At 42.0% G+C, this 16446-nt stretch overlaps 1 protein-coding gene across 8 annotated transcripts in view; it reads left to right on the plus strand.

Annotated features, from left to right (window-relative positions):
- The window catches only part of ZHX1 (zinc fingers and homeoboxes 1), a 39779-nt gene extending 29980 nt beyond the window's left edge, over positions 1–9799 (plus strand). For 6 of the 8 annotated variants that reach the window (XM_074986699.1, XM_074986702.1, XM_074986706.1 and 3 more), the window contains 2 exons: positions 903–3741; positions 9343–9799. In XM_074986699.1, the coding sequence (XP_074842800.1) occupies positions 1120–3738 (2619 nt within the window). In that variant the 5' untranslated portion in view covers positions 903–1119 and the 3' untranslated portion in view covers positions 3739–3741; positions 9343–9799. Of the gene's footprint in view, positions 1–898; positions 3742–9342 lie in introns of all 8 variants that reach the window. The other 2 variants (XM_074986704.1, XM_074986705.1) reach the window with 1 other exon arrangement.
- The last annotated feature ends 6647 nt before the right edge of the window (positions 9800–16446 follow it).

The raw sequence follows: 16446 nt of genomic DNA on the forward strand, positions 1-16446 counted from the left end.
TGGGTCCAGGACATACAGGGAGCCTGTGCTGTGAGTCTTTTAGAGGCCTAAAATTTCCCAGTGTGGCTTCAGTAGCCTCAGGAAGATAGAGCCTGATTCCAGAAGACTCCCGGTGAAAGTGTTGGCAACCCTAGGTGTAATTAAATCACTTGTGTTCTCAGTAGTGTCCATGGTGATGCATGCAAGCACACTGTAGTTAACCTGTGTAGCAATTAAACTAGTTTTGGAATAGAATTTTCAAATCCTGAATTTCAGCGACCTTTTGAAAAGTGAGACAGGAAGAGGTTTTCTCGCATCTCTGTCAGACTGCCATAGAAAAGGGCTCTATAAACCCCATATTTGCAATAGGGGAATGGCCCCACCATAGACACTGTGGGCAACCCACCACAAGGCTGTCTTCTGAGGATCCTCTTCAGAAGCCCTCACATATGGGAGGTGTGCCAGGCAAGGCTGGGCAAGTGGGTTGTATCAAGAGAGGGCAGAGCTGTGCTACATAGAATGTCTTGGCAAGGCTAGCAGAGCATCCTGAGATTGAGAGGGTGCAAAGGTGTTTTAACACATCTGATCTCAGAATTGCACCCAGCATTTAAAGTGAAGGACACAATGGAAAAGCTACCAACTATTCCATGTTTTGGTGTCCCTGATCTGCACTGAAGTATATTAGAAAACTTTGAAACTGTTGACATAAGGAGCCTGATCCTGTCCTGCTAATGTGTGCTACCTTACTCCTTGATTAGTCTCATACATTTCAGTGGGTCCACATAGGAGCGAGTAATAATTGTGGGATCAAGCACATAGTGTTAAATTATTTCGAGTCACAAAATATTTTTTCTGGTTAGTGAATAGAAATTGCTCATTTCTATCCTTATATAATGATGTTTTGTCTTCTTTACTGCAGGTAGTAGAAATGGACTTTCAGAAATTGTGACTCAACATTTCATCCTTCAACTACAAAGTTTTTTTTTTATCTGATTGCACTACAGAAAAAAGCAGCTGCTAATGGGATAAATGTTGAGACATTTCAAGTATTGACTTGAAGTACCAAAAGCCATTATTGAACGTCAAGAAGAGCTTGAAAATTCCACTATCATTCAGTCAATATTTCCTCACAACAGCACAATGGCAAGTAAACGAAAGTCAACTACACCATGCATGGTCCTAGCAAGCGAGCAGGATCCAGACTTAGAAGCTATATCTGATGTGGACGAAGGACCTCCTGTACTTACACCAGCAGAGAATGCTACAGCTGAGAGTATATCAAGTGATGAGGACATTCAAGAATATGTGGATTCAGACAATCAGCAAAATAAAAAGGTTGAAGGTGGCTATGAATGTAAATACTGTACATTTCAGACGCCAGATCTCAATATGTTCACTTTCCATGTGGATTCAGAGCACCCTAATGTAGTATTAAATTCATCCTATGTTTGTGTGGAATGCAATTTTCTAACCAAAAGGTATGATGCTCTTTCAGAGCACAATCTGAAGTACCACCCTGGAGAAGAGAATTTTAAATTGACCATGGTGAAACGCAATAATCAGACAATCTTTGAGCAAACAGTGAATGATCTCACTTTTGATGGGAGTTTTGTGAAAGAGGAGAATGCTGAGTCCTCCAACACCTCAGAGACCCCTTCACCAGGAATCTCAATTAGCAAAACTCCCATTATGAAAATGATGAAAAACAAAACCGAGACTAAACGAATTGTTGTATTCCACAATGTAGCTGAAGACATTCCTGGTGAAGAAAAGGAAACTGAAAATGAGCCAGACTGTGAGGAAGTAGTTGAAAACCCACAATCAACAGTTTCCGAGTCCAAAATGAGCAAGCCAACTGCTTGCAGTACAGCAGATACAACTAGCACGGTAATGGCGCCGGCACCAGTAATTCAGCCTGGGGTGGCACAGGTAATAACAGCTGTCACGGCTCCACAGAACGCTAACTTGATTCCAAAAGTCTTAATACCTGTAAGCAGCATTCCAACCTACAACACTGCTTTGGATAACAATCCTCTTCTGCTCAACACCTACAACAAATTTCCTTACCCAACCATGTCGGAAATCACAGTTCTCTCTGCTCAAGCTAAATATACTGAGGAACAGATTAAAATATGGTTTTCGGCCCAACGCCTGAAACATGGTGTGAGCTGGACGCCCGAAGAAGTGGAAGAAGCAAGGAGGAAGCAGTTTAATGGCACTGTGCATACTGTACCACAGACAATTACCGTTATTCCAGCACACATTTCAGCAGCTGGCAATGGTTTGCCATCGATCTTGCAGACATGCCAAATAGTTGGTCAGCCAGGTCTTGTTCTGACTCAAGTTGCCAGCACAAACACATTACCAGTAACAGCCCCAATCGCTCTGACAGTAGCAGGGGTTCCAAATCAAACACAGTTACAGAAAAGCCAGATCCAGACTGCCCAGCCTGTTGCAGAAACAAAGCAAGTAGCGGCCGTTCCTGCGCCTCCGCTTATCAAACATGAAACCGCTTTAGTAAATCCGGATTCGTTCGGCATGCGTGCCAAGAAGACGAAAGAACAACTGGCAGAATTAAAAGTCAGCTACCTTAAAAATCATTTCCCTCATGATTTGGAGATTAGTAGGCTTATGAAAATAACAGGTCTGACCAAAGGAGAAATCAAAAAGTGGTTCAGTGACACACGATACAACCAGAGAAACTCAAAAAATAATCACGGCATTCATCTCAACAACGACTCTTCCACCACCATTATTATTGATTCAAGTGACGAAACCAATGAATCCCCAACAATAGCCACTCCAGAGCATAAGCAATCATGGAATACTTTCCCTGATTTCACCCCGCAGAAATTCAAAGAAAAGACTGCTGAACAGCTGCACAGTCTCCAAGCCAGTTTTCTCAATAACCCTGTCCTGACAGATGAAGAGCTGAATAGGTTAAGAGCACAAACAAAACTGACCAGGAGGGAGATCAATGCCTGGTTTACAGAGAGGAAGAAAACAAATGCTTTAAAGGAAGAAGAAGGTGAGGTAAAAGAGAGCAATGTAAGCAGCTCAAAAGATGAGGCTGGAGAAACCTCTCAAGGAGAGGGGTCTATAGGGCTAAGATCGGGGGGTTCTGCAAGCAAGGTTGGTAGGAAGTCATCAGAGCAGTTACACATGCTTAAAAGTTCATTTGTCCGTACACAGTGGCCATCCCCACAAGAATACGACAGGCTGGCAGAAGAAACTGGACTTCCAAGATCAGACATTGTTAGCTGGTTTGGAGACACTCGCTATGTCTGGAAAAATGGTGGTTTGAAATGGTACTACTACTATCAGGGTCTCAGTGGAAATTGTGTGAATGGTCAAGGCTTTGCCAGAAGGAGAGGGAGAGGAAGACCCAAAGGGAGGGGAAGAGGAAGGCCTCGTGGGCGGCCCAGGGGAAGCAAAAGGATAAACAACTGGGACAGAGGATCATCCATCATCAAATTCAAAACTGGAACAGCAATCCTGAAGGATTATTATATGAAGCATAAATTCCTCAATGAGCAAGATCTTGATGAACTTGTAGCCAAATCTCACATGGGATATGAGCAGGTCAGAGACTGGTTTGCAGAAAGGCAGAGAAGATCAGAACTAGGCATAGAGCTGTTTGAGGAGAACGAGGATGAAGAAGACATGTTGGAGGATCAGGAAGAGGAGGAAGAAACCGATGATAGTGACACTTGGGAACCTCCGCGACATGTTAAGCGTAAACTCTCAAAATCAGATTGACGTGTAAGTTTGCGGTTTGGGGGTAAAAACCCCACAAATTATATTTGACGTTATTGGGAAGAGCCAAATAGTTTTTAGTGGTCTTCAGTTCTAGTGAACACCATCCTAGCATGTTCCCTCCACCTGAGAGAGTGGACAGTATGCTATCTGTACAGCCACCAAATATTTACTTCCTGGCAACCAGAGATGAACATGCCCAGGGTTTGGACCTATACATCCAACCCATATTCTCCTCCTCCTACACATCATTGCTGAGGGCTCATCATTTAAGTGACTATTTATAAATATTTAATTACCTTGTGTTTAATTCCAAAAAACACAACTGCATTGCTCATTGTTGTAGAAGACAATACCCACTCTTGAAGGAGAAACATACACAAACCTAATCTTTTTGCAAACCTCGCTTTACCTCTAAGGCCTCAGAACTTGGGGTGTTTGTTTTTTAAAGGAACAAATTCAAAAACAAAACACAAGTGGAAAAGTGTGACGAAAGAATCAGTAACCACAGGGGTGAGGATTACTTGGTTTTAGAAAGTAGGTTAAATAAGTGTCATATTTTCCAAGTGGTTCAGAATGACAGAACTTGTACTTTTGTTATCATGAGTCAGTTTAAATTTAGGGTTATAAGATGATGATCATTAAACTCAATCAGCATATTCAGAAAGCCATTCTATATCCATTTAATTTAAATATATGGTAGTCCTGATGTGATCCATATCAGCATTCATGTTTTGCTTACACTTTTGTTCTTATGTTGGGAAAATGGAAACATAGAAGTCCTTATCAAATGCTGTATTCTGAAAAAAGTAAATGTTTGGATAAGTTAGGAAAATTTAAAACTGTTCAGAATCAGCTGTTTTGATTAGAAACGAAGACATGAAAAGACAGGTCTGAGATTAAAAGCATCTGCAAAATCACTGAATGCTAGGAAAAACACTTTACTTTTTAAAGTAGCTTTAGCAAAGTGCCAATGTTTTAATTCTTACAGAAAATTAAAACATGACTGCTGTTGCCTCTTAGTCTTTGGGTGTAACAAATGATGTGTACACTCATCTCATTTTTTGTCTCTAGTGGCAGCCCAGTTGAACAATTTGCATACAACATTAACCAAACTGCATCCTAACAGATTCACTCCATCTGTTTGAAGATCATTTCTGTGAATGTATAAGGCAGTAAAACTACACGGTCAAGTATTCTGGTTTAAATTCAAAGTTTGACATGCCTGGACTGACCTCAAGAAGTGTTTGAGTCTGACAGGGAATGTCTTCTGACTTTGATTTTTAGAGAAACTAATATTTAACCAGTTGGTGTCCACCCCCCAAAAAAGAATTGCTTGAACAGTCATTTTGAAAACAATGGGGTAGGTTCACGAAACACTACTCAGGAAGGTGCCTCACTAAGCATAGGCTGACAGTGTTTGTACTGCCATGTTCCCTTCTTTCCTGCTGGAAAGAGCAGCACCTTAAAGTGTTGCTGATCTTTGTGTTCCACCATGGAGACGCTGAAACAACATTCCTGGTCCCCTGGCCAATGATATCAACTTTTTAGGTGGTATTAGCCCCCACAAAATCCATCCTATCATCACGTACATCCTCCCTTTGCGCCTTCTTCCCAGTGGGCGCACTGCTTTCAGAGGCTTGTAGAAGGCAGCATAAATCTTAATCACATCTATCCCAATGGTGCTGCACTGTCAAGTACCCAGCTGAGAATTCCTGGTGCACTCTTCCACACAGAGAACAAGCAGTCCTGTGGCACCTTAAAGACTAACTAATTTGTTTATTAGGTAATGAACTTTCATGGGTAAGATCATGAAAGCCCATTACCTAATAAACATATTTGTTAGTCTTTAAGATGCCACAGGATTGCTTGTTTTTTGTGAAGCTACAGACTTAACATGGCTACCCCTGAGACTATCCCACACACACATAAGTGGTGACAAAAGATCAGTCACATGTCCTCTGACCATGAGAACATAGTGGCAGTAGCTCTTATAAAGTGCACTCTCTGTTTTTCTGCTTATTGGTGATGCCCAAATCAAGAACAAAGACAGGGACAATATATTTAGTCTTGGGGGAGAAATCTTGCAGTTGACTAGCTTCATTTAGCTTATGCTCCCTGTCCAAACATATTTGCAGCCACCCTTCTAAGGTCTAAAGTGATGACTAAGCTGCTACAGTATATTCTGTTCGACATTCCAAAGCACGTTATTGAATGAGTTCTCCTTGTGTGGTCAATATTACGGGACAAATGTTAAGGCAGTATGCATTCGAACATATGTTGTAGGATTCAACTTTGCAAGTATCAGGTGTCTTAAGAGACCAGACCAGAGCTCCAAAAGTCTAGTAATGTGAATCTTTGTGTTGGTCTCTATCATTATGATGAACTATAACTTTTTAAATCTGGAGTATTGAGAAATGTAATTAAGTTAAAACTTTGTGGGGGAATTCATGACTCTGGATATAGGGGAGTTTAAAAGACATCAATTCTTTTTGGGCTTCAGCACCTAAAAGTGTCTATCTAGTAACAGAGAGATAGCCATGCTAGTCTAGATACTATCAAAACAAAAAAGCAGTCCAGTAGCACTTTAAAGACTAACAAAATAATTTATTAGGTTATGAGCTTTCGTGGGACAGACCCACTTCTTCAGACCATAGCCATACCAGAACAGACTCAATATTTAAGGCACAGAGAACCAAAAATAGTTATCAAGGTTGACAAATCAGAAAAATATTATCAAGGTGAGTAAATCAGAGAGTAGAGGGGCAGAAGGGGAGGTGGGGTTGTCAAGAATTAGAGCAAGCCAAGTATGCATAAGAGCCCCTGTAATGACCTAGAAAATTCCCATCCCGGTTCAAACCGCGTGTTAATGTGTCGAATTTGATTCAGCAGCCGCTCTTTCCAGACTGTTGTGAACATTCGTCTTCAGTAAGATGCAAACTTTCAGGTCATTAACAGAATGACCCGCTCCATTAAAGTGCTGACTGACAGGTTTGTGAATCAGGAGTGTTTTTATGTCTCTTTTATGCCCATTAATTCTTTGTCTAAGAGAGTTTGAAGTCTGTCCAATATACAAAGCATGTGGGCATTGTTGGCACATGATGGCATGTATGATGTTAGTTGAGGAACATGAGAATGTGCCCGTGATTCTGTGAATAGCCTGGTTAGGTCCAGTGGTGGTATCTCCAGGATAGATATGTGGACGAAGTTGGCAACAGGCTTTGTTGTAAGGAAGAGTTCCAGGACTGGTGTTCCTGCGGTATATACTGTGGTTGTTGGTGAGAATCGTTGCAACAAAACCAGGCTGCAGAAAAACTCTATTTTTTAGCTTCCAAGAATATTAAAGTAAAACCTGAAACTCCTTGGCACTCTCTCTCTAATATGCAAAGACTGGACTTGCCTTAATATTTAGGAATGACCTGAGGTTAACTTTTATTTTTAATATGGTTAAAAGAAACGTTTTCATGGTTCTTTAAAAGATTGTTTTTAGGCCGTCATTAAAATGTTTTAAAAATGTGGTGAGATCTAATCAGGAAGATTACCAGGTCACCTGGGTAGCAGTCTGTTAAATATCACCACATATACAGCAATTAGCACATGGGGAATGATAAAGAAATGAAGGAATAATAGATATATATATTAATTCTGTCTAGAGTAACCAGAGATGTTCATAGGAGTTGTGTGTGCCCAGTACTGCCCATAACTTGCCCTTGTAAACCAACCTATAAAGGAAATAATGTTTTAGAATCCACCTGTGGATGTGGTTGACTGAGAATATACACAGAACTAAACTTTTCTCATGCCTTTGCGTCTGGTGTTTCTGCCAAGAATATCTGATCTGATGAGGTAGTTACAGCTGCTGTTCCGAAATGACTTTGCAAGTAGCTATGCACCAAAAATGCTATTTCAAAATAGCAGGTGGCCTACTTCAAGCTCTGTAACCTCATTCTACGAAGAATAGCGCCTGTTCTAAAATAGGGGCCTCCAGTCTCCCCCTGGGTGCCCTGCTGGCTAGTCAGTGTGGAGGCTCTGTTTTGAAATAGCTGAGTGCTAGTTCGATATGCATTTTGTGTGTAGACCTGCTATTTCGAAACAAGATGTTCTGGAAAATCTCTTCTGGAATAGCTTAATCCAAAATACCGCTGCTGTGTAGACATAGCCTCAGTGTGAGAATTTGCCCACTACAATATTTAAATTGCTTTTGGATACATTCCTGTGACGCTTCCACCCCAAGCTGTAATATTGATGACTGGGGATAATGTGAATGCTGTATGCCCCCAGAGGAATCTATGTCATGTATGGCTCACTGGCTTTGGACAACATCTTGTCCCCTTTACATTTGCTGGGGATGGATCTCAGATGCAGTTGAACAGACTTCTTTTTGCAGAGTTGGGGCAGGATTTCTGGAGACAACACACAGGAGATACAAAGCCCAGAGAAGTGGATCCACTAGCTGTTTTCCTCCTAAAGTGGGAATGCAGCAGTAGCTGCAACAATTGTTGTCTCAGGCCATGTAATAATTGTGCTGCCATGCGTCAGTTTGGTGTGGAGGAGGGATATTGCCCCTTTTGCACTAATGGATTACTGTAGTTAGATCCTTTAGTGTTCCCTTCTGTGATTATGACAGGTTTGGATTCAGCCACCTGTCTCCAGTGGAGCCAGCACTTTATCCATATGTATTCATAGTACCTCCCAAGCAGAGAAGGCAAGTTTTCAAGTTACTATCTTGCTCATACCCAAACCCTGATATGGAAGCTAGAAAATTGAGCATGCAGCGAAATAATATTATGTCAGGGATTTCATTTGGCTTTTCTTGGCAATAGGGCTTAAAAACATTAGACACTAATGAAGAGACATGAGAATGAGTGATATGTTAAAAATTGTTCAGTTCTGTCGACAAAACTCTACTGTAGACGTAGCCCTTGGGTTTTATTTATCACAGCTCAGTAAGTTGAAGTTGAGATATTTGCCTACTGTTGAGTGAAGTGTTCTCTACACATTTCTGGATCAAAAAATGTTCACAATGCTTTCCCTAATTTATCTGCAAACAATGTGAAAGTACAAGTTGCAAAACCACCGCCTGTGTTCTGATGAGACCAACCATTCATGCTATGCTAACACATGCTATGTTATGACTTCAAAATAGCTTTTTTCCTTAGACTCAGCTTCTGCAAATGTGTCAAGTGGTCTTATCTGGGCATATTTACAGTGCGTATCATGCCGATATTAAAAATTAGTTATCCTCCTTGGGAAGGCTTTGTTGCATAGAAAGTGTTGCACTGGGTTCCTCTCTTCATGTGCACAGAAGAGTTAACAGGAATCAATTTGGTTTACATAAATGATAGAGCTCTGCAGTTTTAAATAACTGCAATATAGTTGTTTCTTGTTTCACATGTGAAATGCTATTAAATGTTGTGTAGAGCATTTGAAGTACAAGACCAGTGATTCACGAATGACCAGCATAGTTTTAGGAAGTGAACAGCGTGTAGCAAGCTGTGATCTTTGTCTTGGTGTATGTAATCATGTTAAAGGAAGTCGTTGCCACATTTTTAGAATGAAGGGTTTCTCTTGAGTGATGCAGTAGCTTACAGTGTCTTTCCTTTGTAGCTGCCCAAAGTGGTGAAGGGGAAGCAATTCTTGAAAAGTTCGAGGTATCTGGTTTACTGCGAATGGGCCTAATTTTTCATGAAATCAAGAAAAATTTTGGACACACCCAGGATTGAATACTCAAAAGGATTGGAACTTAGTGTGCCAAAGTTTAACTACTGCAACTGGCAGAAGTCCTGCACTGTAAATAGAAGACTGATTAAAAGACTACTTGTAAAGCAAATTTTAATACAGGACATTTTTATTCTAATACATGATGGAAAGTTGCTGTTCTAGGCCTTTTTGAGGGGGCTTCAGTGACCACTAGATTTTGTCCTCTTATATTTTGTCCAGCTTAATACTGTATGTTCTAGTAAAATGGGCTTATTGCCTGTGTTCTTTGATATGTGATTAAGCTTATAGCTTTGAGTGACCAAACATTTTACAGAGTAAAAGTTCTTAGAAACGGTAAAAGTAACTGATATTTGTGTCTTATTTATCAGGCTCTGCACAGACCTTGAAAGTTGGGCATGTACTTGTACAACTTACACGTACAATCGGGACTGCATGGTATTCTTCTCAATATTACAAAACTAAGCCTTTGTGGCATTATGGGTCTTGTCTTTGGATTTGTTTTTTGAGGCAAAGAAATGAATGAATGCCGCTGTTAAAATATTTGTAATATTTCCATTACTATTTACAAGAGGGGAGTATTTTGCTCCAACATCAGAAGAAGATAATACAGTGAAAGAGAAAAGTAAAAGCTGTCAGAAGAATGAATACTGAGAAAACCACTGAAAATAAACTTTGTACCAAAAATTTGAAAACAGAAATAATGTAATATGTCTTTACTGAATGTGTGTGTGTGTGTTTATAAGGATCATGCAGAAACCAAGAACTGTATTGCTCCTAACAAGTAGCAGTCTAGAGCTTTTCTTGCTTTGTTCTCTGTTCATTTTAACTGCATTACCATATTAGGAGGCCTGAATATTCATGTAAACTCTCTGTTATGGCAGATGCTGTTCATTCATATTTTTAAAATAATTTTGGGAAGAGATTTTTAAAGATAACCGGGGGGTTAGGCACCCAGTAACCCCAGAAAACTATTGGGAGCTGCACACCTAAATCGCTTTGTGCCTTTTGAAAAATCTCCCCATTTGTGGCTCTAGGACCAGTCTTAAAATGGGCTTTTTCTTCAGAGAAAAACATGGAAATGAGCATGTTCCATTTAATGCCAGCCTCATGCACAAATAACTGTAGACAAAATCCTGCTTGCCTTCATTCACACAAACTCCAACCTAAAGCTAGGGTGGAGCTTTGCATCAATAAAACTAAGGGCTTGTCCACATGCACAAGTTGTAATACTGTAACTATATAGTATACTTAAAGTGGAACAAATCCCTAGTATGGATGCACTAACATCTATATAAAAATTGTTTATATATAAAAGAGGAATAAGCTACACCAGAGTAAAATCAACCCAATTATTGATAGTTATACCACTCCAAAAACAATAGAGGCTCCAGATTTATTAGCTTCCTACTGTTTGTGCAATCTGTGTTACACCAGACATAGAACGATACATCTTAAAGAATGTTTGTTTTTTACCAAAGCATTTGTCAACTAATGAAAGAGTTAAAAAGGAGCCTTGAATATGCATGTTGCTTTCATTTCTGTAAGTGGTTACCTTTTTTAACAACAGCTTTAGTGGTGATTTCAAAATCACGTGATTATATTGATAGTTTCACAAGAGACCAGCTGGTTTGTGAGTTGGTGTTTTTATTTCTTTTTCATACTACTGTCAACTATTTTTAATAATGTAAAATATGCAAAAATTTCACGCACTGTTTTATCTTTCTTTTTTACTCTATAGAATGCTCAGAAGTGTAATATTTAATTGCTATTGGGATTTTTCTTTTTTTTTTTCATTTTGTTTTTTTCCTCAGCATTGCTGATTGTGATCTTTGATCTGTTTGCCAGTAGTTTCTTAACATTTTCAGTTGTTGAACAGATATGTTTTGCTTCAGTTATTGTAAAGAAGCCTTTGAATATATTTATATTATCTGTTTGCACTGCAATAATGTTTAACCATCTATAGCTATAAATAATTCTCAGCAATCTGTGTTTCTTTACCAGCTTAATGCTGATCTGATGTTTGCTGGCTTAAAATATTTATTTGACAGAGAAGGAGAAAAATTCTGTCTTATCCAATTGATTTGTGTCTTTGTATAATAAAGGTCAGCGTTCAGCAGTAATTTTCTATTAGTGATTTTCCATTTTCTTAAATGAAGTTCAAATTATAAAAAGAAGTAAAGTGAAGTTGCTCTTAAGAGCTCATCAGAAATGGGCTGCCTAACAGAGGTGACCTCTTATCAAAGTTCAATTGTGCTGAACTTGAAGGCATTGAGGACACTTTTAACATGGAATATTGCCTAACAAGGCCCTGACCTTGCAATTTTCTGTAAACAGCAGAGTGCTGCATCCACGTGGAATCCCACTGATTTTAATGAGGTTCAACATGGACACAGCAATCTGCCAGCACAACAGTGAAGTGCAGGAACAGAGATGGGTCAAGTATATGTCTACGCAGCAGCCTTATTTTGAAATAAGCTATTCTGCAAGAGCTTCTTTTGAAATAATGCTGCTACACACAAAATGCATTTTGAAATAGCACCTAGCTACATAGCATAGCACTTAGCTACAGTTAACCCTCAAAATACATTATTTTGAGTTGCGCTTAACTCACATTAACGCAAGTCAAGCACAACTCTAAATCCTGCTCCCCATGGCCCTGGCTCAACACCCCCAGCCCACACAGCCCCAGTTCAGATCCCCACCCCCAGCCCCGCTCACCACCTGCACATGGCTCAGACTCACTCCCTACCCCATGCCCTGCTCTCACTCTGGCTCACCACCCCTCACTTGCAGTTTTGACTTAACGCCCTCGCCCTGGTTCAAACCCCCCATGCACAGCTCCAGTTCCATCCTCCCGCAGCCCGGTTCACCACCCCCGCACATGGCTCTAACTCAACCCCCCCCCACCCCACCCCACCGCCCGCACACAGCTCCAGCTCAACTCCACCCCCTACCTCCCTGCAGCCCTAACCTACCCCGGGCTTAACTCACCCCGCCATGACCCCAGCCCACTGCCAGGCTTAACCGTCCCCAGCTGCCCCCTCCCCCCAGGACTGACCTTGCAAAAGGAGCTACAGGTGCTCCTGCTGCTTCCCCAGCTGCAAAATGCGTGTTCCACTGGGGAAACAGCTGCCTCCCGACTTATGCAAAATTCAGGTTACGTGAGGGTGCGTGGGAACAGAACCCTCATGTAAATTGATGATTTACTGTATTTTGAAGTAGAATGTCTACACTCATTGAGCCTATTTCAGAATAGAGCCATTGGACACACTATGGCTTATTTTAAGATAGCTCCATTCCCTGTCTGTATGGCCCCTATTTTGAAATAGGCACTATTCCTTGCAGAGTGAGGTTCACCCATTTTGAAGTAAGCCAACTGGTATTTTGAAGTTATTTCAAATAGCAGTTGCATTGTGTAGATGCTAGGATAGTTATTTTGAAATGACTTTGCTGTGTAGACCTACCCTGTGCATTCAATGACAGTACTTTTGGCACCATTTTCCACTTGCTTTGCAACTTGGGTAGTCCCATACATCTGTGCAGTGTGAGCGTAAAACTGTAATTCTGAATTTTTAGTAACTTACACTTGCTTTATATAGGAGTAAATTACTATGCTAGGGTCAAGGCAGTGGAGAAAGTTCTTACAGCTATATCGCTGGTGTAAGCATTGCTTCTTTATAGTCACTTTCCACTGTGGTCTCTTGACATAAGAGGGGAAAAAAGAAACAAAATGAAAAGGAAGAGAAAGGAAAATCTGACTTCGAAAACAAAAATATTGGCAGGGTGACTCGGGTAAATACAGCACCTGGAATGACTTTTAAATGGTCTAGCTTGTCTGAAGGCGTCCCTTTAAGACAAGAAATAGACAAGACTGTAGGAAAGGCAATTCCGTTAAAACTTCTAAGCAGCTAAATATAATATAAGAAATGGGTGAAGCACTAAGTTGCTAGCCAGGGGCACTCCTGGTCCATCTCCAGCTGCTCAGGCTCACAAACGGTTTCGGAGGTGCTTTTCAGCAGCATGGGAATAGATCTTAAAGGTAAAGTGCCCCTGCAAAGGCATGGAATCAACACAGTCTGCACGTACGCTGGTTTCGTCTTGGGAACATTTAGAGTATGTGCTGTAACTGGGCCAGTGAAGCAGGTCAAAGTTCTGGCTGAGAGTTATTGGAAGTGCCAAATGCCAAACAGGTGTATGGCTCATATTGCTTTAAAGCTCTTCCAGGCAGCTTCCATCTTTGTTATCATTTCTTCTAATAAGCTTCACACTGCACTGGCTTTTACTTGCTCCTTTTCCCTGGTGCACTTTTTCGTTTGTGTTTTCTTTTTTGCCTTTTTAGCAGAAGGCAGAAATTTTGTTTTCTTCTCATCTGTTCTGTACTGTCCCATCTCTAGATCAAAGTCTGCTTCAAGAGTACCAATCGCCCCTTTACTGCTATCTCTAATTGCATTGGCTAGTCTGTTGGCTTCCTAAGTGAGCTCATTCAAGTTTTGATAATTTTTGAATAAACAACAAGAAGTCCTATGGCACCTTATAGACTAACAGATTTTTTGGAGCAAAAGCTTTCACGGGCAAAGACCTGCTTTGTCAGATGTTGTGATACTCAATACTTTTTGAAGAACTTTCCTGGTCTTCTTAGTTGAGGACAAGCTTCATCACTGAAGGGCTGAGCTGTTGACTTCACGAGGCTCTGGATCAGGCCGCGAAGAAGGAGAGCTGTAATTACAGTAAACTCTTTAATATCCAGCAGCTCCGGTGCCGGGAGGTTGCCGGATATACAAAAATACTGGATAATAGAGATGTATACGTAGCAAAGGATAACACTAAAAAAAAAGCAAGATTAGATAACTAAAAACAAAAATGTATGCAGAGTACGTTATTTACCAACAGCAGTAGTATTGTACACTATAAATTAATATTGCATTTGCTGTATTTATTTGTTTTTACTTTCACTACGCTGTTCTTATGGAAAACCTAACTAAAATTTACTTACGGCTAAAATGCCGGTTGTTTGAGAGTTCCGGATGATAGAATGCCAGATATGAAAGGGTTCACTGTAACTTGTTTGGTGGCAGAGCGTTTGCTCTGTTATCGCAGTCAGCATGTTCTCAGAGGAGGTTTTTTACAGGACTCTGTGCCCTGGTTAGGTAGTCATGTGGTTGGCAGTGCTTTGAGTTTGTCCGTCTGGGTACTCCTCCATAGGATGGGTGCATATCTGTGAACTCTGAAAGGGTGCCTGTAAAGTAGTGTCGATGTCTGCACATGCACAGAGCAGCTCCTGGTGCTCCCATGGGGGGACGCATGAGGAGGTGTGGACTGTTCCTTTTCAGTTGCTTGTACATGGAGCACGTGGTCTCCGTTCGACAGCTTCTCCTCCTTTTTCACTCTGAATTTTGTTGGCGAATGGTATTTAGTTTTCTCATTTTTATTGAATTTCATCCCAGTTGGGCTTCCACAGGGGAATCCTCAGCCCTTTTTCAGGACTTTTGGTATAGTGTTTCCACACACAAGTCGAAGACCCTGGGATTTAAGCTCAGGCCTTTTTCCCCATAGCGACTGGCATTCTCAGCATCTCTGAGATACACACCCTGTTAGAGTGCAAGGTCTGCTCTGGGTTGAAAGCAGAGGTGGGGAATCCCTGGCCCACAGGCTACCTGATCTGGGCCCTGCGGCTCAGGGCTCCCCTCCACAGCATCCAGCCTGCGGCAGGCTTGGGTGTGCTGAGCCCTGTGTCTTGTGGGCCAGGTCAGGCGAGCTGGAGCCAGATCCAGACCACGGACTCCACTGGTGTGGGGGCAGAAAGCAGCTGGGAGCGGTGCCATGGCCATTCCCCCAGTGGCGGGAAGATGAAGGGGAGCAGCAGCCACTTCAGCAGCACTGCCCAGAGGCTTCATCCCACTGCTCTGATTGGCTAGAATTCCAGCCAATCAGAGCAGCAGAGGACAATGCCTGGGAGGGGGTGCTGAGCCCTGTGCATCCAGGGCTGATGCAAAGGCAAGCTGCAACCCCAGTGCCCAGACCCCACCCCCCCGACCACTCCCGCCCCCTCCCATCCCAACCACATACAGCTAACTGTCCTGCACCCCTCCCGCCAAGACCCCCAACTTCTGCACCCTTCTTCCCACCCAGACCCCACACCCCAAGCACACTTCCTGGCAGCCCTCTCCCACACTGAACTGCTCATTCCCATTGCACACCAGCCCCAAAGCAAAATGTACCAGCCCCACCCCCATATTCTGGGGCTGGTGTGCCAGGAAACGTGGGGAGTATTGTTTTCAGTCAGGGGCCACTTTAGTGAGGGTTTTGTTGTGTTTTTTGCTTCTCCCGTGTGTGGCTCCTGACACTTTGTCCATGGGTCAGTGGTCCTTGACCTGGAATATGTTCCCTTGCCCTGGTTTAAACACAGACCTAGACAAGAGGCCAGTTTGTTTGAAGCTCCACTTAATGGAGCCTTCTAACTCCATGGATCTGCTTCTCCCCTGCCCCCCATGTGACCTGCCCCCTACCCCCACCATAGAGCAGCCTCAACTCTTGGATTCTTCTGGTGACAGCTGTAGTTCCAGCAGCAGCTCAAAAGGCTAAGTAGATACCTCTCCTGTACTAGGGGAAACAAGGAAAATGGTCAGTCACCCCATAAATCTCACTCCTGGGAGGTTTCACATCCTTCATGCTATGTCTACACTAGCACCCCCCCTTTCAAAAGGGAGATGCTAATGAGGTGCTGCAATGAATATGCAGCACCTCTTTAGCATTATGGTGGCCGCAGCACTTCAAAAGTGCCACTTTCAATTGCGCGCGGCCCATCTACATGGGGTCCTTTTTGAAAGGACCCTGCACACTTCAAAATACCCTTATACCTGTTTGGTTATAGGAATAAAGGGATTTTGAAGTATGTGGGATCCTTTTGAAAAGGATCCCATGTAGACAAGCCGCGTGTAATCAAAAGCGGCACTTTCAAATTGCCAAGCTGCCATTATGCTAATGAGGTGC

The sequence above is a fragment of the Carettochelys insculpta genome, chromosome 2 (genome assembly GCF_033958435.1).
Source record: "Carettochelys insculpta isolate YL-2023 chromosome 2, ASM3395843v1, whole genome shotgun sequence".
NCBI classification, from domain to species: Eukaryota; Metazoa; Chordata; order Testudines; family Carettochelyidae; genus Carettochelys; species Carettochelys insculpta.